This window comes from Aquarana catesbeiana, linkage group LG08 (assembly GCF_042186555.1).
Source record: "Aquarana catesbeiana isolate 2022-GZ linkage group LG08, ASM4218655v1, whole genome shotgun sequence".
Classification (NCBI taxonomy): domain Eukaryota; kingdom Metazoa; phylum Chordata; class Amphibia; order Anura; family Ranidae; genus Aquarana; species Aquarana catesbeiana.
In genome coordinates this window covers 228,401,090-228,428,659 of record NC_133331.1, presented here as the reverse complement: position 1 = coordinate 228,428,659, position 27,570 = coordinate 228,401,090, and the positions used below count along the sequence as shown (strand labels likewise).

Sequence of the window (27,570 nt, the reverse complement as noted above, 5' to 3'; positions counted from 1 at the left end):
GGAACTAAAACAGAAGCCATCTGCCTCTGCTCCGTTACCACCGTTGAAACCATCAGCCCTGAAAACTACCCCTCATCCGATGCATGTGAGTTTTAAGTGAAAACAGTACATTCTTAAGAATAATGGCACTAAAATTATTCTTTCATGCTTGTAATGTCTACAGTTTAAAAGATTACACATTTTTGCTTCCGGGCCATACATTTTAGCCATGTGGTTCAGACTAATAAATGTCTAATTGCTTTAGCTTATAAACTGCTAGGCTCTGTAACACGTCCATGCTAAACATTCTTACTTTTGTTAGACGTGACAAGATTAAAGCTCCTTCCCAGACACTTCTGTTATATGCCAGCATAGAAGTGTACAGCCCCCATCAGTGATGGCATAGTTAACTTGGTATGAGAGTTATTTTTACTCATATGTGATGTAATTGTGTTTATTCTACCATGGAAAATTCTTTTCGTTTACATGGCTTAGAAAAGTCAAACAAAGTAGTGAAACTGATAGATGGTTGTTTTTGTTGAATTAAAAGATACTGTCTGTGTTCAGGCTTCCTCACAAGACACAACTGGCTGTGTTCCAAAAAAAGTCTCTGTACTGGTCTCTAATAATTATTACAGTTAGCTAGATGTCGGATGGCTCACTAGATGTTGGATGGCCCTAGGTGACCATCCAGCCACGGAATTGTTCAATTGTGCTGAAATGTATATTTACATCAGGAAAACATACTTGTTTGTGGCCATGGAGCAGGGAGAAGGAATGCATTGGTTTGTCTTGGGGGAAAATCTATTCATCCTCCTGAGCTGACTTCCCTAATCTCACCTTAAATGATTGGACTGGGAGAATGTTCACTTATGTCTGTAGGTACCTTAGACAGTAAGGAGATTTTATTATTTGTTTACTTTATTGCTTTCTTTTGTTCTCTGCTTTGTTTTAAACGTTTTTATTTTATTTAATAGAACTGCTTATTTGCTCCTTTTTTCTGTAATTTGTATCCATTCTAAGTACAAATGCTTTGATTTTCTGTTACCGCATTTAATAAAAATTTAGTGTAGTTAAGCTTCCTTTTAAAGTGGAACTCCTTTCGCTAAAATGTAGCTGAAAAAGTTTTATAAAAGACCTGTAGGGGGAAAAAGTTAGGCAGTATACTTGCCCTTTACCCTGACTTCTGCCGGCAATGCATATGCAAGGGTGATGTTATCCTCCTACCGACAAGACCTGGGGAATGTTCTCCAAATCTCACTGAAAAGACACTCCTAGTGCTATGCTGCATCTTGTGAGATCTGAGGAAACAGTACAAATCTCATCGACAGGAGGATGACATCATGCCTGAAACACGAAAGTTGGGGAAAGGTAAGTATAATATAACTTTTTTTCCCTATGGTTTTCTTTTTTCTTTTTTTTGTTAATATAGACAATTCCACAGAGCAGCTCTTAAATGTGAGATGAGTTACCTGATCAGAATAGGCGATAGGTGCTGATGGTGGCAGGCTGATGCCTGCTGGTCAAGGAGAGGGGTTCATGGAGCTTCAGTGCTGCAGTGCTCAGGAGATTTTCTACCATTGGGACCTTTATTCTCATTTAACAGATTAAAGTGCTATTTATGATCACATATAAATATTCAATTAGTATATTATTCTCTGTTGAAGAGTATCCTTGCTGGTATAATGTTAACAGAACCGAAACACCCCCCACAGGAGTGCATATAAATGATGCATCCATTTTAATTACGTATTGTTAGGTCATGTCAATGATTTTTAGATGGATATTCTAATAAATACAATTATTTTTATATAAAATTCTATTATTTCCTACCTTTATTAGAGGTGACCCCATGATAAAAGTCCCATTAGAGGAGTTGCACTCCTGTGGGGGGTGTTTCGGTTCTGCAGAAAAATTGGGATGGGGGTTCACCTCTAGAATACTATAACGCCTACTGGGACGACACCTCTTTAGTTCTGTATAATGTTAACATGGAGCTGGCACACTTCTTTTTATTAACTAAATTAGAGCTACGCCAGAGAGATCTTGTGAATGAAAAAAACCTTATGAATGTGTGAATAGTGCAGCTGCTATCCTATTGATACAGTGATCAAACAAACTAAAGATCAAGTAGACAGCGCTATCACAGAAAATGCATATTAATATGAAATCCAAAAATATACAATGTAAATTCCAAAAAATATATAAAGTCCAATAAAGTGCAAAAACTCCTATGAGAGTGTCCAGTGCTGCAAGTAACAAAATTCAAAATATAATTTATCAATAAATTGTCCTGTGCAAAATAGTGCCCGCAAGGATGGTCCTTATTTCCATGATGCCAATCATCCACTATTTTTAATGCTTCACCTCCACGAGTGTGCTCCACCACCAGTTATGTCAAAGCACTCACCAGAACGATATGCATAATTCTGGCAAATGAATGTGACCAGCAAAAAACTCATAGAGATGTATAGCCAGGAAACCACCGCTTAGCCAGACTCAACCGATCACTGTTTGGAACTTTTACTATGACACTCTATCATCCACTCAATACCAAGCCAATCCCAAGGAGAAGAAAAATAGTGGATGATTGACATCACGGAAATAAGGATCTTCCTTGCATGGACACTATTTTGCACGGGACATTTTATTAATCTATGATATTTTGAATTTCTTTATCGTACATCAAGGGACACAGAGCACCTTAGTAATAACTAAATGGGTTATAGGCCACCTTTAGGTGAATGGACACTGGTATAACTAAAAAGGAAACAGGAAGTCCCCCTCCCTATATAACCCCTCCCATACAGGGAGTACCTCAGTTTTTTCGCCAGTGTCTAAGGTGTTGGTCACAGTTGATGAAGTACTAAGAGAGCTCCGCTAAATAATCCTGGACAGGATCAAGGGGCTGTACAAACGGATCCATCTAAAGTTCTTGAAAGCCAAATGGATGGCCTTGTGGAAGAAGAAACTAGGTTTTTGCCTGTAATGCTTCTCTTTTGAGAGCTGGACCCTGGGACTCAGCACCTTGGTCATGTTGATACAGCCAAAGAGTTTCCCGGCAGGGTGCTGTACAGGTCCAAGGAAGTGGACCCGTGAAAGGGGACCCGGTCCTTGAAGGTCTGCAGGACACGGCCTGTCGTGATGGGTGAAGGCTGGATCTGTCTGTAATAAGTTCCAGCAGTCCTGCGGCGGGATCAGGTAAGTCAGAAAGATTACAAGGAATGTGCATATATATATGATTCACTTAATCTTTCTGGTATGAGTATGCGATGCCTTGCCTGTGTTTTGCCACTAGAGGGTGTAAAATCTACATACCTGGCTTCCAACATTCCATGCTTCCCCTGTGTTGTGCTCAAGTGTCAGCAAAAGCTTCTGCGGCAGCATTGCTATTTCTCCTGCTCGGTCAGCCATCAGTAGGGGTTTGGGGGGACCATCCATCATCAGAGAGGTTCCCCCCTGCTGAAGACCCCCCGATCCATCCTCACTACAGGGCCGGTTATCTCTGCGCGGAGCGCAGGAAAGGGATCCTTTAAAAAAAGGGGCGGAGACTGTCTGTGGGGCGTGGCTTTAACGCCACCGCGTGCACATGGAGAGGCTCACTGCTTAAAAGCTTTACACTCTGGGAGTGTCTGGTTGGCTGATGGAGGGACACAGAGCGCACAAGGGCATGTAAGCTGTATGGGTGTGTGGATACAGGCATTTCCAAGAGGCACGTTTACTCAGTATTGAGACTGAGCATTTATATCAGCATATTGTGTAATTGCTAGACTAAAGCTCAGCAGTAGATGCACTTTGTTTAGTACCTCTGCTTTTTTGTGCTTATGCTTCTCCTGCCCTTGACATTTCAGCATTGGAACAACAATGGGCAGATGATACTGGGGTATCTTTGAGAGAAGGAGGTTCAGGTGACTTCTCTTATGAAGATTCAGCATCTGAAGAACCTTTCTCAACTTCGCAAGCTCAGAAATTGCTAATTCAATCCCTTACAGACTTGGTTTGCTCTGGATATTGCCTCCTGCAGAGGTGGATAATGTTTCCTTTTCCTCCTTGGGTTCGCTAAAACCTTCACAGGGTTCTCATGCTTTCCCTATGCACCCGTTACTGGAGCAACTGATTTATGCTGACTGGGATTACCCAGATAAGCAGTTTTCTCCTCCGAAGAAATTTTCAGTTCTTTACCATATGGAGAAAAAGTTCTCAAAGAGATGGGAGTTGCCAGCGGTAGATGCTGCTATCTCCTCTGTGAACAGGAGTTTAACTTGTCCAGTGGACAACGCACAAGTATTTAGAGATCCAGCTGATAAGAAGTTGGAATCTTTATTAAAGGCCTCATTTGCTGTAGCCGCTGCGGTGGTACAGCCTGCAGTGGCAGCAATAGGCATTTGCCAATCCCTTTGGGATGAATTCAAGCAGGCCATTAAGAGGGTTCCTGCTCAAGCTGAAGAGGCCCAAAGTTTAGCTGAACTACCTAGGTCCCTATACTTTGCAGTGGACGATATCAATGATTCTATCCATCAGGTGTCTCGCCTTGCGCTTATGTTGATACATATGCGCAGGACTTTGTGGCTAAAGAGTTGGTCAGCCGAGTTACCATGCAAGAAGCTCTTGGCTGGGTTCCCCTTTCATTGAGAAAGGCTGTTTGGGGAAGATTTGGATAAGTATATCCAAAAGATTTCTGGGGGTAAAACTACCCTTCTGCCGGTTAAGAAAAAGAATAGATGGCCTTCTTTTAAAACTTCCCCTTCAAAGCCTGGGGCAACAGCCTCCAGGCAGTATCGACAGCCTCCACCGTCAGGGGCAAAGGATAAGCCTCATAACCATACACAGGTCTACAAGAAGCCCTGGGGTCAGAAGTCCACAAAACAGAATCCCAAGGCTTCCGTATGAAGGGGCACCCCCGCTCGATCGAGTCGGGGAAGACTGCGGTGGTTTTCAGAAACTTGGCTAGAGGAAATCCAAGACAAATGGGTTCTCTCTGTGGTAGCCCTAGGCTACAAACTAGAGTTCCAAGAGTTTCCATCATCACGTTTTCTAAGATCAAACGTTCCCAATGACCCAGTAAAAGAAAGAGTCTATCAAGGATGCGTGCTAATATTTCCCGCTCACCCGAAGTTTCTGCGGTTTGCGGTAGAGTAGCGCCACTTTCAGGTGTCCAGAACAGTCAGTTATCTGAGACACCTGGGTTGGATTCTCAACCTAGAGAAATCATCCTTACAACCGGTAAGAGGGCTGCAGTATTTGGGCCTGGTTTTGCCTCAGGCAAAGGTCAACGCTCTAAGAGAGCTGGTCCAGGCGGTCAAGGCAAAGAAGGGTCCTTCCATTCGCCTTTGCATAAGATTACTAGGGAAGATGGTAGCTTCCTTCGAAGCAGTTCCCTATGCCCATTTAGACTGTTACAACACAGTATTCTGCCTGCTTGGAACAAACAGATCCAAGCCTTGGATTATCCAATGAATCTGGCTCCAAAAGTACGCCAGAGTCTCAACTGGTGGTTGATAACCAGGAATTTACAGATGGGGAAATCCTTCATTCCAGTTTCCTGGAAACTAGTAACTACGGATGCCAGCCTATGGGGCTGGGGAGCAGTTCTAGAAGACCACCGTTCAAGAAGCCACGCAGCCCAAAGGGAGGTGGACCATATTCTGTCTCGGGCAGAGAAACATATTCCTTGCCTATCTGCAGTCTACATTCCAGGAGTGGAAGATTGGCAGGCAAATTTCTTGAGCCGTCAACAGCTGTTGCCGGGGGAATGGTCTTTACATCCCAATGTAATTTTGGCCATATGCCAAAAATGGGGTACACCTGACGTAGATCTATTAGCGTCCAGGTTCAACAAGACGTTGGACAACTTTGTGGCGAGAACAAGGGATCCACTTGCACTCGGAGTAGATGCGTTAGTGACCCCGTGGGATCAGTTTTCACTGATTTTTTTTTTTCATTCCCCTTCAGTTCAGCTGCTACCACGGCTGCTTCACAGAATCAGGGAAGAATGGAAGCCGGTAATCCTAGTAGCCCCGGCATGGCCCAGAAGTCCCTGGTATGCAGGGATCGTGAGAATGGCAGGAGAGTCTTGTACTCTTCCGCCTCGTCTGGACCTGCTGTCGCAGGGACCGGTATTGCATCCTGCCTTACAAACGCTATATGTAACGGTGTGGCTATTGAAGCCCACATTCTGAAAAATCGGGGGCTTTCAGGTTCAGTAGTAACTACCCTGATTAATGCCAGAAAGCCGGCATCCAGGACCATTTATTACAGGGTCTGGAAGGCTTATGTCCCTTGGTGTTGAACCAAGGTTTGGCATCCTCGTAGGTATGTCATAGGAAGAATTCTGGCCTTTCTACAAATAGGAGTAGAATTTAAGCTGGCCTTGAGTACAATCAAGGGTCAGATTTCGGCCTTGGCAGTGTTTTTCCAAAGGCCGCTTGCTCCGCATTTTTTAGTGCGGGCATTCATACAAGGGGTAACTCGGATAAATCCGCCAGTCAGAACACCCTTGTGCCCATGGGATTTGAATCTGGTTTTGTCGATGTTGCAGAGACAACCCTTTGAACCTATAAGGAATATTCCTTTGATTCTTTTGACAAGGAAATTGATTTTCCTAGTCGCGATAACCTCTGCAAGAAGAGTATCAGATTGGCTGCTTTCTCTTGTAAAGAGCCATACTTAAAGCGGAGTTCCACCCAAAAGTGGAACTTCCACTCATCTGATTCCTCCCCCCCTCCGGTGCCACAATTGGCACCTTTCAGGGGGGAGGGGGGTGCAGATACCTGTATTAGACAGGTATCTGCACCCATTTCCGGGAATAGACTCCCACGCGAGTCACCCCCCGCTCCCCCCCCCCCGCTGTCTCCTGGGAAACACACAGGTCCCGGGAGATAGCAGGGACCACTTAGAACGCGCAGCGCGACTCGCGCATGCGCAGTAGGAGACCAGGAAGTGAAGCCGCAACAATTCACTTCCTGATTCCCTCACAGAGAATGGCGGCAGCAGCAGCCGAGAGCCGAGCGATTGATCGGCCTCGGCTGCCGACATCGCTGGACTCCAGGACAGGTAAGTGACCATTTATTAAAAGTCAGCAGCTGCAGTGTTTGTAGCTGCTGGCTTTTAATATTTTTTTTTCTAGGTGGACTCCCTCTTTAATCATTCATAAGGATAAGGTGGTGATGCGTCCACACCCAACCTTTTTGCCAAAGGTAGTGTCTAGTTTTCATCTGAATCAAGATGTTTCCTTAACTTCCTTTTTCCCAGAACCTCATTCTGTAGAAGAAAAATTCTTACAGTCTCTCGATGTAGTGAGAACAATTAAAGCCTATCTGAAAGCGACTGCTCAGATACGGAAAACTGATGTTTTGTTTGTGTTGCCAGAAGGCCCCCTAGGGTCAGGCAGAATCAAAATCTACTGTTGCTAAGTGGATTCATCAGGTGATTAGTCAGACGTATGGCCTGAAAAGAAAGGTTCCTCCCTTTCAGATTTAAGCGCACTCTACCCGGGCAGTCAGTGCTTCATGGGCAGTGCATCACCAAACCTCTGTGACTCAGGTTTGCAAGGCCGCTACTTGGTCATCAGTACATGCATTCACGAGATTCTATGAAATGGATGTAAGATGGCAGGAGGACACCGCCTTTGGGAGCAGTGTGCTGCGGGCAGCAGTATAGGGTCCTCACGCCTGGCGGCGGCTATTTGCTTTGTGTCTCCCTCCCCTCAGGTGGCATTGCTTTGGGACATCCCATTTAGTTTTTACTAAGGTGCTCTGTGTCCCGTGATGTACCATAAAGAAAATAGGATTTTTAAAGCAGCTTATCTGTAAAATCCTTTTCTTGGAGTACATCACGGGACACAGAGGTCCCGCCCCTCTTATTGGCATATATATATATATTGCTTTGCTACAAAAACAGAGGTACTCCCTGTATGGGAGGGGTACTTCCTGTTTCCTTTTTGGTTATACCAGTGTCCATTCACCTAAAGGTGGTCAATAGCCCATTTAGTTATTACTAAGGTGCTCTGTGTCCCGTGATGTACTCCAAGAAAAGCATTTTACAGGTAAGCTGTTATAAAAATCTTATTTGTAGTTACAGCACTGGACACTTTCATAAGAGTTTTTGCACTTTATTGGACTTTATATACAGTATGTTTTGGATTTACATTGCATATGTATATTTATTTTTGGATTTTATATTGATACACACTACTTATAGTGATACAAGCCCATATGCTTGGTGTCCTGGGTTAGGACCTGCACACAAGTGGGTGGAGAGGTCGATGCATTTTAAAAAAAATCATATTTAAAAATACAATTTAAATTCAAACTTACAAGTCAGATCAAAGGTGGACCTGGTAAATGTATGACTTTTAAGATATTCACTCAATAGCATTTTCATGACTTTGAACCTTTTTTTTTTTTTCCAGAAAGTTGCCTTAAGACCTCCTATTCCACGGAGATGATATTTTCCATGACCTACACTAGACTAACCAAAGACTGAGGGATTGTATAATTGTGATGGTGCCTATTGCTGATCATGGTGTCCTCACTGCCATTACAGTGCTAGATGTGCCTTTCTTCATTTAATGTGAGCAGAAAGACGTGTGATGTGGATTCCTGTTACTTGAAACATAAAGAGTGAACATCTTCGAAAGTAAACCTGTTTTAGTGGAACAGTTTATGAAAGAACTTTTGCAATGTGCACTATGTGTACTATTTAAATTAGTCAAGTCATTCCAAACTTGGAAATTACTCACTCCTGAAGAATTTACTGTTGGCATCTGGACATTTGTGACAGGACCGAGAATAGCAACCTGAGCTATGTAAGAAAGATGAACTGCTGAATGCAAAGGAAAAGTAATACACTCAATGCATCGTGGGACTTGTACTTTACTGACCAGCACAATTTGCACTAAAGTGTGTGCGCATAAGGGAGAAGATTTCTTGTTTTAAAGAAGCACCTCCCGTATGGCACAAGACAGAAAAGTATGCATCTGTTTACTTACACTGCTTCTTGCACACTTCAAATGATTTTATTTTTGTGTAGGAGAAAAGGGATTTAACTTATAAAAATACCAATGCTGGTATTTTTCTCCACACATTTCATTAACATGAATCATTTTATTTCGAACAGTTTTAAAGATTTGATCTATAGCTCAGTGTTCCAATGTTACATCATTGTTCACTGTAACATGAACTTTTTCTATATTGAGAGAGGGTTTTGCACACAGACAATGCTTGATTCTCTCAATTGCTTCACAAACATTTCAAAACATGTACTGTACTAGTATTTTTATTATTATATTAATATTTATGAAATGCGGTCCTCACCGTGTTGGAGGAAGCATTTGTTTACATATTAGGTACACATGTATGCATGTTATCAATTCATTCCTGGGCACTGAGTTAGACCATATACACATGGACGTTTAGCCCATGTGCGTCCAATCCCAGCATTTTAGTGTGCCCCGGGGGCATAGGCGCAACATCCAGCCCTGTTGCCTGCAGTCTGTCAAAGTTTATGGCAGGCTAAAATATGCAGAGGCCAAACAGGGCCGAGCCCTGTACCTCATGGTACACTCATTTAGGGCCCTGTACGTCTATGCCCTGTGACGAACACCTGCATTCCAGGTATACGTCACTGAATGCATAGGGCCCTAAATGTAAGTACCTCTTAGTACAACATTCAGGCCTGTCCAGTCTCCAGTGGACTTTGACAGGCTGCAATCAGCAGGGCTGGACACTGCACTTGTGCCTCATGCACAAAAATGCCGAGATTGGATGCACAGGGGCTAAACACCTAGGAGTTGATTTACTAAAGGCAAATAGACTGTGCACTCTGCAAGTGCAATTGCTCCAGAGCTTAGTAAATGAGGTAAAGTTTCACTTTGCAAAGGGTACCCAATTATGTGCAAGAAAAATAAAAAAACTGCATTTTTGCTTGCACATGATTGGATTATGGAAGTCAGCAGAGCTTCTGCTCATTTTCTAAGCTCTGGAGCAACTGCACTTGCAGAGTGCAACTGCACTTTGCAAAGTGCACAGTCTATTTGCCTTTAGTAAATTAACCCCCTAGTGTGCATGTGGCCTTATAGGTACAAATTCTATGCAGATTCAAACTGCTTTAGTAATAAATGCCTTGTCCTGGGTGCCTTTGAACACGCACACTTCTTTTTAAATATAAGTGAAACATATAGTATGTTACATCTCATATATTCTTGCTGGCCTTTTGGATTATTTTGAACCAAAAAGGTTAACCTAAGAAAATGGAACTAAAAAAAAAAAAAAAAATACGACTATTGTTTTTCATCTCAAAGCCAGACTGTCTTACATTTCCACTGTGAGATGTAATTGGAAACACATAAGTACCATGAAAAACTCAAGTCATAGGATTTCTTGTGACTCAGAGTCATGATTCTATCATTGTAACCCTATGACTCCCAGCAGAGCTGGAACGCATAGCTTAAGAATGTGTTTAGCGTTCAGACACCAAGTTTAGGAACATGTTTAGACTAGGTTACTGCCTAGTCCAAACACATTGGTGCTTTATTCATAAATCCGTGTGACATCTCGCTCTTACTGTGGTGTGTGACCAAGCTTAGCAAAGGATAATTTATTAATATGCACAAATACCTTTCCTGGCTGGACTGAAAACATGCTCCTTATTTTTATGTGAATTCTTATATGCTGCATTTATGTATGTTTTTTATTTTAACCTTTCTCTGCAAAGAACCCTGCATTGAATTCTAAGGCACGAAATTGCAAGGTCTTCTTGGGCAGACATAATTATGACATAAATTATTGTATAAACTGTTTGTGAAAGATCAGTTGAAAGTGAGATTACGATTAACACTGTTGCTGTATTTTCTTTTTTTATTTTGTTTTAAACAATAAAAGTGATCAACAAAATGTGTGTGTCAGAATGAAATTATGTAGACATATAGTTAATTGCTTATGTGTAACAATACTTTGGGGTGACGCACTTTCCTCACCACGCATTTAACCCACTAAGGCCTAAAACATAACATTATTTTTGGAATATCTAAAATATATTTCTCCTTTCCATAGATTTACAAAACGACTTGTTACTTATAGGGGACAGGAAGGAATATCTTTTGCCTAGAGGCCTCAGTCCTTCAGGGAAACTTTTTTGGAAGGTTTAACATAGCTCAGGTCCGAGCACATACCATGATTTGGACAAACAGTGAGATTGTAGTCTCCTAGGGAATAATATATATCCTTCCCAAGAGGAGTCTATGCTCCCCCTAAAAGTAACAAGCCATGTTGTTTTGTAAATCTATGGAAAGAAGAAATCTATTTGAAATATTTAAAAATAAAAATATATTTTAGGCCCTAGTGGGTTAGACCTTGTCACCCCAATGTATTCTTATATTTCGTTCCCACGCTGTGGCGATCTGTATACATGGGTTAGTGAGAATCATATGTTTTTCATCTTATACTTAAAGTGGTTGTAAAGGCAGAAGGTTTTTTTATGTTGAGCCATTCTCTGTATTAGGCTTCATGCACACTGGAAGTTATAAAAACGCTGATAAACTCTGAAAAGCCGCATTTTTCAGTGTTTTTGGCATTTTTAAGCTGTTTTCAGCTTTTTACAGCTGAAAAACTCCACTCAAAACCCAATAGTTCTGGGGGGGTTTTTCAGCTAGAAAACGCTTCTGCCAAAAAACTGCTGATAACAGCCTATGTGTGCATGAACACACAGGATAACATGCTGGGGAGTTTATTGACTGCAGAAAAAACGTCTGAAGCCAAAAACAGCAGCTGTAAAAACGTCCAGTGTACATGAGGACTCAAAGGGGTTTTATATCCTCGTTTTTTATTTATTTATTTTTTTATAACAAACATGTTATACTTACCTCCACTGTGCAGTTCACTTTGCACAGAGTGGTCCCGAACCCCCTCTTCTGGGGTCCCGCGGCAGCGCCGGTGGCTCCTTCCCGCATCGAGTGTCCACATTGGAGAAGCCCTCTCCTTGGTGGACACTCATGTGGGCGTGCTCCTGAGTCCCGCATCTGTGTCCATTCACACAGAATGCAGGACTCGGCCCCGCCCCCTGGCGCCGTGTCATCGGAATTGATTGACAGCAGCGGGAGCCAATGGCTGTGCTGCTATCAATCTATCCAATTGGGACATGACACACCAGCTACAGATGGTATGCTCGTTCTCAGACAGAGGATGACAGCGTCCAGTTAAGTAAAGCGGGGGGGCTGCAGCACTAAAAAAGGTTTTTCACCTTAATGAAATATTACCTTTAGGGTAAAAAAACCCCCTTCATGTTCAGAAGATCCCCCCCCGTAAATACCTGAGCCCGATCTCGATCCAGAGCTGTACCCGAGAGCAGGGGGGGAGTGAGGGCGGGGCTGAGCTGCGCTGTGTGTGTAATAGACACATCCCATCTCAGGATCGAGCGCCCATGTCTGCCGCTATTGCAAGCACTTGCTTTGGGGGCTGACACAGAAGAGGAGAGCCATAGAGCAGGTAAGCATAACATGTTTATTATTTTAATGAAAAAACTTTATAAACGCTTTGGCTGCTTATGTGACTTTATGCAGTTCCTCAAGCTTACAGCTAGTGAGCACCAGTACTAGCTGTTTGTGCACTGAGTACATAATAATGTCATAACTACCAGCTAAAATGGTGTAACACTGACTGCTGGTGTTGTTTTAAAACCCAACTACAAGGAAAATCAAATTCCTTTCACTGCAGTGCTCTGCCTCTGCACTGCAAGTGTTAAATGACCGTTTAGGTCCCAGGGATGGGAAAAGTAGTTTTACTTACTAAATTCTCCACTCAGCTGACCCTCTCAATACCTTAAAAAGTTGCAGGTAAAAGCACTGAAAAATTAAGCATTTTAAATGATTTCCTGCAGTTTTTCCTTTCCATAATTGATTTTTGTTCACTTAAAATGTGCTTTTGAACTTGCTAGAAATATTCACTACTCTTGAAGAGTCAATTTCCTAGCACAGCCCTCTTATTTTTTGCATGTCATAGCCCTCTCCTTTTCTGGAGGGTCTAACTGCTCTCTGTACTGACCCAGCATCTCAATCCATCCTTTCACCTCCCATGCACATAATTTTGCAGGTAAAAAAAGTGCTTGTGGAATGGCGACAAACTTTTACCATTAAAAATCTCCATAGGCGACGTTTAAAAAATTCTACAGGTTGCATGTTTTGCGTTACAGGGGAGGTCTAGGGCTAGAATTATTGCTCTTGCTCTACCGATCGAGGCAATACCTCACATGTTTTCATTTGCGGTCGCTACTCACGTATGCGTTCGTTTCTGCACGGAAACTCGTCGGGATGGAGCACGTTTACATTTTTGTTTCTTATTACCTTTTATTTTTTATTTTTACACTGTTTAAAAAAAAAATGTGTTACTTTTATTCCTATTACAAGGAATGTAAACATCCCTTGTAATAGAAAAAAAGCATGACAGGACCTCTTAAATATGAGATCTGGGGTCAAAAAGACCTCAGATCTCATATTTACACTAAAATGCAATAAAACATGGGCGGAAGTGATGTTTTGACGTTGCTTCCGCCCTGCATTGTTATGGAGACGGGTGGGGGCCGGACGGCTCACTGAAGAAGAGGATACTGGGGTTATGGCAGCAAGCTGCTGCCATAACAACGATATCCCTCTTCAAAGTACTGACGTATAAGGACGGTGGGCGGTCCGGAAGTGGTTAAAGTGAATAACTCAACCCCAAGTTCACTATATATACCCCTTATGTATTTGTACATGTTTATCATATCCCCCCTTAACCTCCTCTTCTCAAGAGAGAATAAATTCAGTTCCTCTAATCTTTCCTCATAGCTGAGCTCCTCCATGCCTCTATTCAGTTTGGTTGCCCTTCTCTGCACTTTCTCCAGTTCCCCGAAATCCTTTTTGAGAACTGGTGCCCAAAACCGAACTGCATATTCCAGATAAGGTCTTACTAATGATTTGTACAGGGGCAAAATTATATCTTTCTCTAGAGTCCATACCTCTCCTAATACAAGAGAGGAATTTGCTCGCTTTGGAAACCGCAGCTTGGCATTGCATGCTAATATTAAGCTTATGAACTTATCTATGTGGTCTTTTATTAAACTCTCCAGTATCTTCCAGACTATAGAGGTTAAACTAACAGGTCTATAGTTACTTGGTAAAGACTTTGGTCCCTTTTAAAATATAGGCACCGCATTTGCCCTACGCCAATCCAGTGGTACTATTCCAGTCATTAAGGAGTCCCTAAAAATGTGAAACAATAGCTTTGAAATGACAGCGCTCAATTCTTTTAGGATCTGTGGGTGTATGCCACCTGGTCCAGGTGCTTTATGCACCTTTATTTTGTCTAAATATTTCTGGACCATATCACTTGGGGGCTGTGTCAATACCATTGCCATTATGGACATGAGCTCAGGAACAGTGCCACACCGTTGCCAGTTTCATCAGACCAGTGTAAACCAGCAAGAGTGTTCCTGATTGCCAGTGCCAGTGTTGCCAGACCAGCACAGCCATCAACAGTGTTACTGATCTCCATCACACCAGTCTGTGTCACCAGACCAGTATAAGTCAGAAACCATTTTCCTGATTGCTGCCACACCAGTAACAGTGTCACCAGACCAGTGCAGCCATCAACAATGTCCCTGATCATCACCAAAGCCAGTGCAGCCCACAACAGCACTCCTGATCACTGCCACACCAGTGCAGTGTTGTCTCTGCCTGCTGCCTGTACTGACTCTGGCCTGTTTGTTGACCATGGTTCTGTGTGCTGCCTGAACCAATCTTTTGCCTGTTTGCTCACTACGTTGCTGCCTGCCTCCTTACAGTAAATTACATATTTGCATATCCCACTGACTGTTTCTGCGAGACACCAGTGTCAGCCATCCCTTGTGGACAACAGTACTCTTAGAACCACAGGAACTCTTTTGTTCAGCATCCTGTACTTCCTATCCTGTGAACATTTCTGGGGGGCAGCCACATTCCAGTAGGCTACTATGGGGACTGCTACAGGTGACGTTACACTAAGTGATATTTCCTGACCCCTTGTACATAGGGGAGCATTACAGCACACTGATTTTTAAACAATGTTCATAGATTTTTGTTTGTGATACACAAGATACAATGTCTGGTAGATAATCAGTCCAAGCATTGAAAAAGTCTCACATGAGGTATCACAATACTTGGGAGGAGTAGCAGAATGTGTTTTGGGGTTTAAATCTAAATATGCCCATACTGTGTGTGAGAAATTTTACTTTATGTAAAAAAATAAATTTTTATTGTCTTTCCACAATTACCAAAAATATGTGGCAAAAAATGAAATCTTTAAAGGTCTCATCATGCCTCCTAAAAAATACCCTGGGGTGTTTACTCTTCAAAATGTGTTCATTTTGTGGGTGTTTCTACTGCCCTAGTGCTCCAGGGCCTCCAAAAATGTGACATGTAGACAGGAAATTAGACGCATAATCTATGCCCCTTGAAATACTAAAAGGTGCTCCTTGGATTTTTGGTCCCTCTATGTGGCTAAACTGTCAAAAAGTCTAATGCCCTGTATACACGGTCGGATTTTCCGACGGAAAATGCGTGATAGGACCTTGTTGTTGGAAATTCCGACCGTGTGTGCGCTCCATCACACATTTTCCATCGGAATTTCCAACACACACAAAGTTTGAGAGCGTGCTATAAAATTTTCCGACAACAAAATCCGTTGTCGGAAATTTTGATCGTGTGTACACAAATCCGACGCTCAAAATGCCACGCATGCTCAGAATAGATTAAGAGATGAAAGCTATTGGCTACTGCCCCGTTTATAGTCCCGACGTATGTGTTTTACGTCACCGCGTTTAGAACAATCGGATTTTCCGACAACTTTGTGTGACCGTGTGTATGCAAGACAAGTTTGAGCCAACATCCGTCGGAAAAAATCCATGGATTTTGTTGTCGAAATGTCCGATCAATGTCCGACCGTGTGTACAGGGCATTACAGTGTGGTATCCCCATACTCGAGAGTAATAACAGATTTTTTTGGTATGTAATCTTAATTATGCCCATACTATGTGTTAGGAATATCTTGTTAACCACTTCAGCCCCAGAAGGATTTACCCCCTTAATGACCAGGCCATTTTTTGCTATACGGCACTGGGTCGCTTTAACTGATAATTGCGCGGTCGTGTGACGTTTTCCCCACAAATAGAGCTTTCTTTTGGTGGTATTTGATCACCTCTGCGTTTTTTTTTTTTTTTTTTTTTGAGCTATAAACAAAAAAAGAGCTAGTATTCATCAGTTTAGACCAATATGTATACTGCTACATATTTTAGTAAATTGCAAAAGGCATATATTGATTGGTTTGTGCAAAAGTTATACGTCTACAAAATAGGAGAAAGATTTAGGGACTTTTAAAATTTTTAACGACTAATTGGGAAAATACTAATTTGTTTGATAAGCAACAAAGGATACAACTAGTGAGCAAAAACCACTCGTAGAATAACACAGGGAGCCGCCAACATAAAGAGGTCTACTCACATAACTCGAGAACAATATTAAATATAATTATGTGGCGCTACCTCACCAATAATGTAGCTGATAATCTAAAAATCAATAATACATAAATATAAAAAGAATACTCAATATAAAGTGCAATAATCAGGTATACACTAATGGCGTTGATAACGTGTAAAAAAGTAATGTAGTGAACTCACTGATAAAAGTGCAATGTGCATATAAATCCAAACAATAATATACGATAAATATACAAAGTATGTGGACTCCTAGTACTATGACCATAAAAATAAATATTCAAATATAAATATGCATTTCAGAAAAAGACTCCATACAGTGCGACTCCTGATAGCAGCCCGAAAATTCTTAAACAAGTGATATAAAAGTGCAAGTGCAATACTGAATCTGAATCTAAATGTGAAAAAATAGGGTGAGCTAGTATCAAATATACTAGGAAATAAATATCCAAACAGACGCAAAGTGCAGTTCAAAAGCGCATGACGTGTGATTCCCAATAGCAGCAAGGTAAAGATCTTCTAAAGATGAGGAAAAGGTGCAAGTGCAGTGGCCAAACACTGTGACAGCCAGTGTCTAATAATCAATATAACGATCCAATCTTGTTCCGGAGTGCATCAATCGTTTTCCCCAGTCTCTCACCTGTAGTTGTGGCCCCCAATGGGCCAAATTGAACATGTACCAACAAGTGGTGGAACTGTATAGCGGGGACGAGCTTCCGGTAGTTGTCACAGCCTCCAGGAGCACAGATACACTAGCCACAGTGCAACCCTCTCCCGCACTCAATAGATGTCCTCGGATGTCCTCAGATGGGTGATGGGTAGAGAAAAGCTTGCTCCATAGTATAGTATATTAAAAGTTTATTTTAAACTTATTATTATTATCCTACAGTTATAAGTTGCTTGTTCTTCTCTTTTATAAAAAAAGAGGTTATTCACACCTTATCACAGCTAAGCACATTGTCAATATGGCTGCTGAGATCCCACCTCACTATTAAAAGGGGCCCCTGGACGACATAACTCTATTACGAAACGCCACGTAGGGCGGAGCGACGTGTTCGCGTCACCTCCCACTGCTGCTGTGATACCAGTACCAGTAGGACGGGTTGTCTGTGAGCTTCCGGCGGGCGCTCCAGACTCTTTCTAGGCGCTTAAAAATTGTTACCAGCATGTGAGTGCTTTCTTTTTTTGATTTTATAATAAAGCTAAATGATTTTACACTATTGGAGCTTTTCTATTTTATATCACATCCACTCTGTTGAGAGCTCGATGTCCCAATTCCTGTAAGTGTGAACACCTCCATTATGGCACCAAGGCCCTTGATGTTCCATCCCAGTGCCAAGTGTTCGGCCCTTCGGTGGTGACCCGGATTATCATTTAAAACAGCTTACTCTGACCCTCTGTAGTGGGGGGTCATGAGTTTCTGGTAAGCGGCCAGTCTTTATATATGGTGGGGGATCAAGCACTTTGCCTTCATACAGCAAGATTTCAGTTCCAATTGATTTTTCATTAATCACTTGGGTGACTCATATATATTGTATACACATGGACTTTTTATTTTTCACCGTTGCATACGATTAATGCATACTTGATGGACCACTAACTTGTTATATATTCAGTTTATATTTGTGTTTTATTTCATTATATATTTTTATATATCCTATATACATATATTTATTTACTTATTCACTAACAGGATCGACCGATGATCATATTTACGGTCACTGGTCCTCCTCTTAGCGAGATTCTGTTTTTTTCCATTTTTTTTTCCATTTTTTTTCCATTTTGATTCCCCTTAAATTTTTCACTTTTTGTTATATTGCAGCCATTTGCTAAAATCCTTTAAGTTCATTTTTTCCTCATTAATGTACACACAGCACCCCATATTGACAGAAAAACACAGAATTGTTGACATTTTTGCAGATTTATTAAAAAAGAAAAACGGAAATATCACATGGTCCGAAGTATTCAGGCCCTTTGCTGTGACACTCATATATTTAACTCAGGTGCTGTCCATTTCTTCTGATCATCCTTGAGATGGTTCTACACCTTCATTTGAGTCCAGCTGTGTTTGAGTATACTGATTGGACTTGATTAGGAAAGCCACACACCTGTCTATATAAGACCTTACAGCTCACAGTGCATGTCAGAGCAAATGAGAATCATGAGGTCAAAGGAACTGCCTGAAGAGCTCAGAGACAGAATTGTGGCAAGGCACAGATCTGGCCAAGGTTACAAAAAAATTTATGTTGCACTTGAGGTTCCTAAGAGCACAATGGCCTCCATAATCCTTAAATGGAAGACGTTTGGGATGACCAGAACCCTTCCTAGAGCTGGCTGTCCGGCCAAACTGAGCTATCAGGGGAGAAGAGCCTTGGTGAGAGAGGTAAAGAAAAACCCAAAGATCACTATGGCTGAGCTCCAGAGATGCAGTCGGGAGATGGGAGAAAGTTGTAGAAAGTCAACCATCACTGCAGCCCTCCACCAGTCGGGGCTTTATGGCAGAGTGGCCTGACGGAAGCCTCTCCTCAGTGCAAGACACATGAAAGCCCACATGGATGCTAAAAAACACCTGAAGGACTCCAAGATGGTGAGAAATAAGATTCTCTGGTCTGATGAGACCAAGATAGAACTTTTTGGCCTTAATTCTAAGCGGTATGTGTGGAGAAAATCAGACACTGCTCATCACCTGTTCAATACAGTCCCAACAGTGAAGCATGGTGGTGGCAGCATCATGCTGTGGGGGTGTTTTTCAGCTGCAGGGACAGGACGACTGGTTGCAATCGAGGGAAAGATGAATGCGGCCAAGTACAGGGATATCCTGGATGAAAACCTTCTCCAGAGTGCTCAGGACCTTAGACTGGGCCGAAGGTTTACCTTCCAACAAGACAATGACCCTAAGCACACAGCAAAAATAATGAAGGAGTGGCTTCACAACAACTCCATGACTGTTCTTGAATGGCCCAGCCAGAACCCTGACTTAAACCCAATTGAGCATCTCTGGAGAGACCTAAAAATGGCTGTCCACCAACGTTTACCATCCAACCTGACAGAACTGGAGGAGGAATGGCAGAGGATCCCCAAATCCAGGTGTGAAAAACTTGTTGCATCCTTCCCAAAAAGACTCATGGCTGTATTAGATCAAAAAGGGTGCTTCTACTAAATACTGAGCAAAGGGTCTGAATACTTAGGACCATGTGATATTTCAGTTTTTCTTTTGTAATACATCTGCAAAAATATGAACAATTCTGTGTTTTTCTGTCAATATGAGGTGCTGTGTGTACATTAACCACTTGAGCCCCGGACCATTATGCTGCCTAAGGACCAGAGGTCTTTTTCCAATTTGGCACTGCGTCACTTTAACTGCTAATTGTGCGGTCATGCAATGCTGTACCCAAACGAAATTTGCGTCCTTTTCTTCCCACAAATAGAGCTTTCTTTTGATGGTATTTGATCACCTCTGCAGTTTTTATTTTTTGCGCTATATACGGAAAAAGACCGAAAATTTAAAAAAAAAATGATATTTTCTACTTTTTGTTATAAAAAAAATCCAATAAACTAAATTTTAGTCATACATTAAGGCCAAAATGTATTCGGCCACATGTCTTTGGTAAAAAAAATGTCAATAAGCATATATTTATTGGTTTGCGCAAAAGTTATAGCGTCTACAAACTAGGGTACATTTTCTGTAATTTACACAGCTTTTAGTTTATGACTGCCTATGTCATTTCTTGAGGTGGTAAAATGGCAGGGCAGTACAAACCCCCCCCCAAATGACCCCATTTTGGAAAGTAGACACCCCAAGGAAATTGCTGAGAGGCATGTTGAACCCATTGAATATTTAGTTTTTTTGTCCCAAGTGATTGAATAATGACAAAAAAAAAAAAAAAAAAATATTTACAAAAAGTTGTCACTAAATGATATATTGCTCACACAGGCCATGGGCCTATGTGGAATTGCACCCCAAAATACATTCAGCTGCTTCTCCTGAGTATGGGGATACCACATGTGTGGGACTTTTTGGGAGCTTAGTCGCGTACGGGGCCCTGAAAACCAAGCACCGCCTTCAGGATTTCTAAGGGTGTAAATTTTTGATTTCACTCTTCACTGCCTATCACAGTTTCAGAGGCCATGGAATGCCCAGGTGGCACAAAACCCCCCAAATGACCCCATTTTGGAAAGTAGACACCCAAGCTATTTGCTGAGAGGCATATTGAGTCCATGGAATATTTTATATTTTGACACAAGTTGCGGGAAAGTGACACTTTTTTTTTTTTTTTTTTTTTGCACAAAGTTGTCACTAAATGATATATTGCTCACACAGGGCATGGGCATATGTGGAATTGCACCCCAAAATACATTTAGCTGCTTCTCCTGAGTATGGGGGTACCACATGTGTGGGACTTTTTAGGAGCCTAGCCGCGTACGGGGCCCCGAAAACCAAGCACCGCCTTCAGGATTTCCAAGGGTGTACATTTTTGATTTCACTCTTCACTGCCTATCACAGTTTCGGAGGCCATGGAATGCCCAGATGGCACAAAACCCCCCCAAATGACCCCATTTTGGAAAGTAGACACCCCAAGCTATTTGCTGAGAGGCATGGTGAGTATTTTGCAGCTCTCATTTGTTTTTGAAAATGAAGAAAGACAAGAAAAAAATTTTTTTTTTTTCTTTTTTCAATTTTCAAAACTTTGTGACAAAAATTGAGGTCTGCAAAATACTCACTATACCTCTCAGCAAATAGCTTTGGGTGTCTACTTTCCAAAATGGGGTCATTTGGGGGGGTTTTGTGCCACCTGGGCTTTCCATGGCCTCCGAAACTGTGATAGGCAGTGAAGAGTGAAATCAAAAATTCACGCCCTTAGAAAGCCTGAAGGCGGTGCTTGGTTTTCGGGGTCCCGTACGCGGCTAGGCTCCCAAAAAGTCTCACACATGTGGTATCCCCGTACTCAGGAGAAGCAGCAGAATGTATTTTGGGGTGTAATTTCACATATTCCCATGGCATGTTTGAGCAATATATCATTTAGTGACAACTTTGTGCAAAAAAAAAAAAAAATTTGTCTCTTTCCCGCAACTTGTGTCGCAATATAAAATATTCCATGGACTCGACATGCCTCTCAGCAAATAGCTTGGGGTGTCTACTTTCCAAAATGGGGTCATTTGGGGGGGTTTTGAACTGTCCTGGCATTTTATGCACAACATTTAGAAGCTTATGTCACACATCACCAACTCTTCTAACCACTTGAAGACAAAGCCCTTTCTGACACTCATTGTTTACATGAAAAAGTTATTTTTTTTTGCAAAAAAATTACTTTGAACCCCCAAACATTATATATTTTTTTAAAGCAAATGCCCTACAGATTAAAATGGTGGGTGTTTCATTTTTTTTTTTCACACAGTATTTGCGCAGCGATTTTTCAAACGCATTTTTTGGGGAAAAAACACACTTTTTTAAATTGTAATGCACTAAAACACACTATATTGCCCAAACGTTTGATGAAATAAAAAAGATGATCTTAGGCTGAGTACATGGATACCAAACATGACATGCTTTAAAATTGCGCACAAACGTGCAGTGGCAACAAAATAAATGCATTTTTAAAAGCCTTTAAAAGCCTTTACAGGTTACCACTTTAGATTTACAGAGGAGGTCTACTGCAAAAATTACTGCCCTCGATCTGACCTTCGCGGCGATACCTCACATGCATGGTGCAATTGCTGTTTACATTTGACAACAGACCGCCGTTTGCGTTTGCCTTAGCGCGAGAGCAGGGGGCGACAAGGGTGCTTTTTTTTTTTTCTTTATTATTTTTTTGCTTTTTTATCTTATTTTTAAACTGTTCCTTTCATTTTTTTTTTTTTTTAATCATTTTTATTGTTATCTCGGGGAATGCAAATATCCCCTATGATAGCAATAGGTAGTGACAGGTACTCTTTTTTGAAAAAATTGGGGTCTATTAGACCCTAGATCTCTCCTCTGCCCTCAAAGCATCTGATGACACCAAGATCGGTGTGATAAAATGCTTCCCCAATTTCCCAATGGCGCTATTTACATCCGGCGAAATCTAAGTCATAAAATGATCCTAGCTTCCGGTTTCTTAGGCCATAGAGATGTTTGGAGCCACTCTGGTCTCTGATCAGCTCTATGGTCAGCTGGCTGAATCACCGGCTGCATTCTCAGGTTCCCTGTTGAGACAGGAGAGCCAGAGAAAAACACGGAAGACGGTGGGGGGGGGGGGCATTCCCTCCCACGGCTTGTAAAAGCAGTCTAGAGGCTAATTACCCACTAGGATTGCTTTTACATGAAAGCCGACCGCTGGCTGAAAAGAATGATACCAAGATGATACCTAAACCTGCAGGCATCATTCTGGTATAACCATTCAAAGTCGTGAATGGCGTACCTGAAGACAAAAAAATGGTTAACAATAAAGCACAGTAAACGGTAAAGTATAAAAAATTGCATACCTGAAAAGCAAACATGATAAAACATAATAACAATAAAACATTGCAGAATAGAATACAGTAAAAAAGAGCAGAACAAGAGAGAGAGAATAGAGAGAGAGAGAACAATAAAACGACAACTATTTTTTTTTTATTTTATATATATTTTTTTTTTTTTTTACACTTTTTTTTGTAACTGTAACTTTTATAACTGTAACCGGTTCCAGGTTCGGGTCTCTCAAAATGCGATGGCATCTTGGGAGACCCTGTGAAAGTGTGCCTAGTCTGTGCAATGCTGTACCCTACGCTAATACTCAACTAGTGTATGGTAGCGTTCAAAACATTCACCAATGCAAAGACCAGGATTGTCAGGACAGGAGGGACAATAATAGCGGGTGTCACGCCTATATCCACGCTTGCTGCAGACACGACATCTTTTTTGGGGGTTCGTTGGGTAGGGGTACTCGGGAGGACATAAAGAAAATGCCTCTCATGCAGCCGACTGCATTTGGTTGGGGATGTGAATGGGGGAAGTACGGGCGCTGCAGAAGCGGTGGGTTCCCAATTAGGATTGGCGAATGCAGCAGGAAGGGCACTATGGGCACGACGGGCCTGTGTTTGTCTTCTTGGTGGCAGCGGGACACTACTTGTGCTTGCCACCTCACCAGCTTGAACTGCACTTATAGGACTCGCCACATCACCAAGTGTTACTGCAGTGCTGGTTTGACTACGACCGGGGTGTACTAGGCCGCTGGCGCTTGCCAGTTCAATAAAAAGCTACCAAAAAAACTGTTAGCGATCGCAGGGATCAGGCCTGACTCTGCGAACGCTGCAGTTATGCGTTAAGTGTTTTGTAAGTGACAGTGATCAATCGATACTGCACTTGGGTGGGCTGGGCTGGGCGGAGGGGCAAAATGCAGGTGCTAGCAGGTATCTGGGCTGATCCCGCTAACACTGCGTTTTTGGGAACCCTAAACTGCTGGGGACGCTAGTATAGATCTGATCAGATATTGATCCGTTCAGATACTATACCACTAAGGGAGGTGTACGGTGCGTGCGTGGGTGTTAGCGGTACTGGCGCTAATCTGACGCTGCTTGGGGCTGGTGCTTGCCAGTTCACCAAAATACTACCAAAAAAACTGTTAGCGATCGCAGGGATCAGGCCTGACTCTGCGAACGCTGCAGTTATGCGTTTAGTGTTTTGTAAGTGTCAGTGATCGATCGATACTGCACTTGGGTGGGCTGGGCTGGGCCGGGCGGAGGGGCAAAACGCAGGTGCTAGCAGGTATCTGGGCTGATCCCGTTAACACTGCGTTTTTGGGAACCCTAAACTGCTGGGGACGCTAGTATAGATCTGATCGGATCAGATATTGATCCGATCAGATACTATACCACTAAGGGAGCTGTACGGTGCGTGCGTGGGTGTTAGCGCTACTGGCGCTAACCTGACGCTGCCTGGGGCTGGTGCTTGCCAGTTCACCAAAATGCTACCAAAAAAACTGTTAGCGATCGCAGGGATCAGGCCTGACTCTGCGAACGCTGCAGTTATGCGTTTAGTGTTTTGTAAGTGACAGTGATCGATCGATACTGCACTTGGGCTGGGCCGGGCGGAGGGGCAAAACGCAGGTGCTAGCAGGTATCTGGGCTGATCCCGCTAACACTGTGTTTTTGGGAACCCTAAACTGCTGGGGACGCTAGTATAGATCTGATCGGATCAGATATTGATCCGTACAGATACTATACCACTAAGGGAGGCGTATGCTGCGTGCGTGGGTGTTAGCGGTACTGGCGCTAATCTGACGCTGCCTGGGGCGACGCATATCACCGCCGGGCGATCAGGGGGCTAAACCTTTATTCGGTAATAAACGGCGGGTGCCCTGACACTATAAAAAATAAACAAACTAACCAGCGTCACCCGTAACAGTTATACGGTGATCAGTGGTGAAAGGGTTAACTAGGGGGCAATCAAGGGGTTAAAACATTTATTAGATAGTATATGGGGGTCCCTGTCGCTATAAAACGCTGACGGCGAACCTAAATATTTACCTCACTAACTAGCGTCACCAGCGACACTAATACAGCGATCAGAAAAATGATCGCTTAGTGACACTGGTGACAGGGGGTGATCAAGGGGTTAAAACTTTATTAGGGGGGGTTAGGGGGGTATCCTAGACCTACAGGGGGGTAATACTAACTGTCCCAACACTGTAACTGTCACAAACTGACACCAATGCAGTAATCAGAAAAAAAAAAAAAAAAACTGCTGGTGTCAGTTTGTGACAGGGGGGGGGGGGTGATTGGGGGGTGATTGGGGGGGGATCGGGGGGGGGATCGGGGTGTTTTGTGTGCCTGGCATGTTCTACTGTGTGTGTGTGTGTGTGTGTGTTGTGCACTCACATACCTGTCTTCTCTCCTCGGGCCGGAACGGAAATTACCGAGCCGAGGAGAGATGACATCATTTCCTTTGCTGCTGTTTAGCATACAGCAGCAAAGTAATGTTCTCATTGGCCGGCGGCGATCGCGAGGGGGGGGCCACGAACGGATGGCCTCCTCCTCATCTCCGATCGCCGTGGGAGAAAAGACGACCGCCTCGGGCACCGGGGGGGGGGGTCCGATCGGACCCCCCACCCGCGGAAGGCAAATCACGTATATGTACGTGATTTTGCCTGTCCGTGCCACCTTGCCGACGTAAATCGGCGTGAGGCGGTCGTCAAGTGGTTAATGAGGAAAAAAATGAACTTAAATGATTTTAGCAAATGGCTGCAATATAACAAAGAGTGAAAAATTTAAGGGGGTCTGAATACTTTCCATTCCCACTGTATTGTAAGTTGAAGACCAGTTATAGGTGGGGGCAGTTACCTTTTTTGTATTAAAAAATAAGTGTCTATACTGTTTAAAATTCAGTAATACACTGTCTCACTCTGCTCTATGCATGTTCAGTTGTGCTCTATTTTTAGGCACTGACAAATCCTACTATCCATGCATTTTTGATGCAGAAAAATAAAAAATGCACTGGACTGCATGTGGTGTGAACCAGCCCCTAGGACCGGTTCACAGCATAGAAACGCTGTCCACATACATTCCGGATGCTTTTCTGCATGCATGTTTTTGTCGTTTTTTTTTATGCGTTCTAGTGTGTTTTTTATGCATTTTTGGTGTGTTTTTTAAGCAGTCAAGTGCATTTTTTCCACCTCTATTTTCTTAACCTTAAATAAGGACATGTGTGTTACAGAGCATTTTTGGTGCATTTAGGTGAGTTCTGGTGCCTTTTTTAAATGTTTTACCATTTTCCAGTACAGTCCAGTGCAGAAAAAATGTTCTGCTTTTTCTTCTGGAACTGAAACACACTGGAACTGACCACACTGGTGTGAACTATGCCATCAAAAACCATATAACTTACTTTCCATGCATTTTTAATGCAGAAAAAAAACAAAACATGCTGGACTGCATGTGGTGTGAACTGGCCCTCAAAGCGGAATTAAAGCGGAGTTCCACCTGAAGTGTAACTTCCGCTTATCTGATCCCCCCCCCCCTCCGGTGCCACATTTGACACCTTTCAGGGTACCGGGGGGGACCGAATACCTGTTTATTACAGGTCCCCTTCCCCACCTTCGGGAGACCGGGCCATGGCAAATTAAGTCAGCAGCTTGGTCCCCCTCCTCCTCCCTCCCCTTCTGCTGGCCAGTGATAGGGTGCAGCGCGCTTCACGCATAAGCAGTAGGGACCCGGCCGTGAAGCCGAAAGGCTACACTGCCGAGCTCCCTTACCTGCAATGGCAGCGGCAGCACCCAACCAGCCCATGGAAACATCAGCTGCAGTGCCGACTAGGAAAGAGCCGAACACCCCCCAGTTCGGTTTGCACCAGAACTTGCGAACGGACCGAAAGTTTGCGCAAACTTTGGAACCCCATTAAAGTCTATGGGACTCGAACGTTCAAAATCAAAAGTGCTAATTTTAAAGGCTAATATGCAAGTTATTGTCCTAAAAAGGATTTGGGGACCTGGGTCCTGCCCCAGGGGACATGTATCAATGCAAAAAAAAGTTTTTTTCGGGAGCAGTGATTTTAATGATGCTTAAAGTGAAAAAAAAGTGAAATATTCCTTTAAATATCGTACCTGGGGGGTGTCTATAGTATTCCTGTAAAATGGCGTGTTTCCCGTGCTTAGAACAGTCCCTGCACAAAATGAAAATTTTAAAGGAATAAAAGTCATTTACAACTGCTTGCGGCTTTAATGTAATGTCGGCTCCCGGCAATATGGATGAAAATCAGTGAGACAAACAGCAAGGGTAACCCCCCCCCCCCCAGTCCATTACCAGGCCCTTTGGGTCTTGTATGGATATTAAGGGGAACCCCGCACCCAAATTAAAAAAAGGAAAAGCGTGGGGCCCCCAGGCCCTAGATACTCTGAACAGCAGTATACAGGCGGTGCAAACAAGACAGGGACTGTAGATTTGTTGTTAAGTAGAATCTGTTTGTAATTTTGAACTGGTACATTTTTGTGTAGCTCCAGCCAGAAAATCTATTTTTAAGCTTTTTGGAAAACATAGGGAAGGATTATCACTCCTGTAACATTTATTTTGCTGTCTGTGCACCTCTTCAGAAGATTTCACCTCACTTTCTGTCCCAATGACAAATGTTTTTTGAAAATTTGG

At 42.8% G+C, this 27,570-nt stretch overlaps 1 protein-coding gene across 1 annotated transcript in view; it reads left to right on the top strand.

Moving 5' to 3' along the window:
* The window catches only part of ADAM8 (ADAM metallopeptidase domain 8), a 57,146-nt gene extending 46,275 nt beyond the window's left edge, over positions 1 to 10,871 (top strand). Inside the window, 2 exon segments of the mRNA XM_073596920.1 lie at positions 2 to 85; positions 8,390 to 10,871. Of these exon segments, the coding sequence (XP_073453021.1) occupies positions 2 to 85; positions 8,390 to 8,425 (120 nt within the window). The 3' untranslated portion in view covers positions 8,426 to 10,871.
* Positions 10,872 to 27,570: the final 16,699 nt, after the last annotated feature.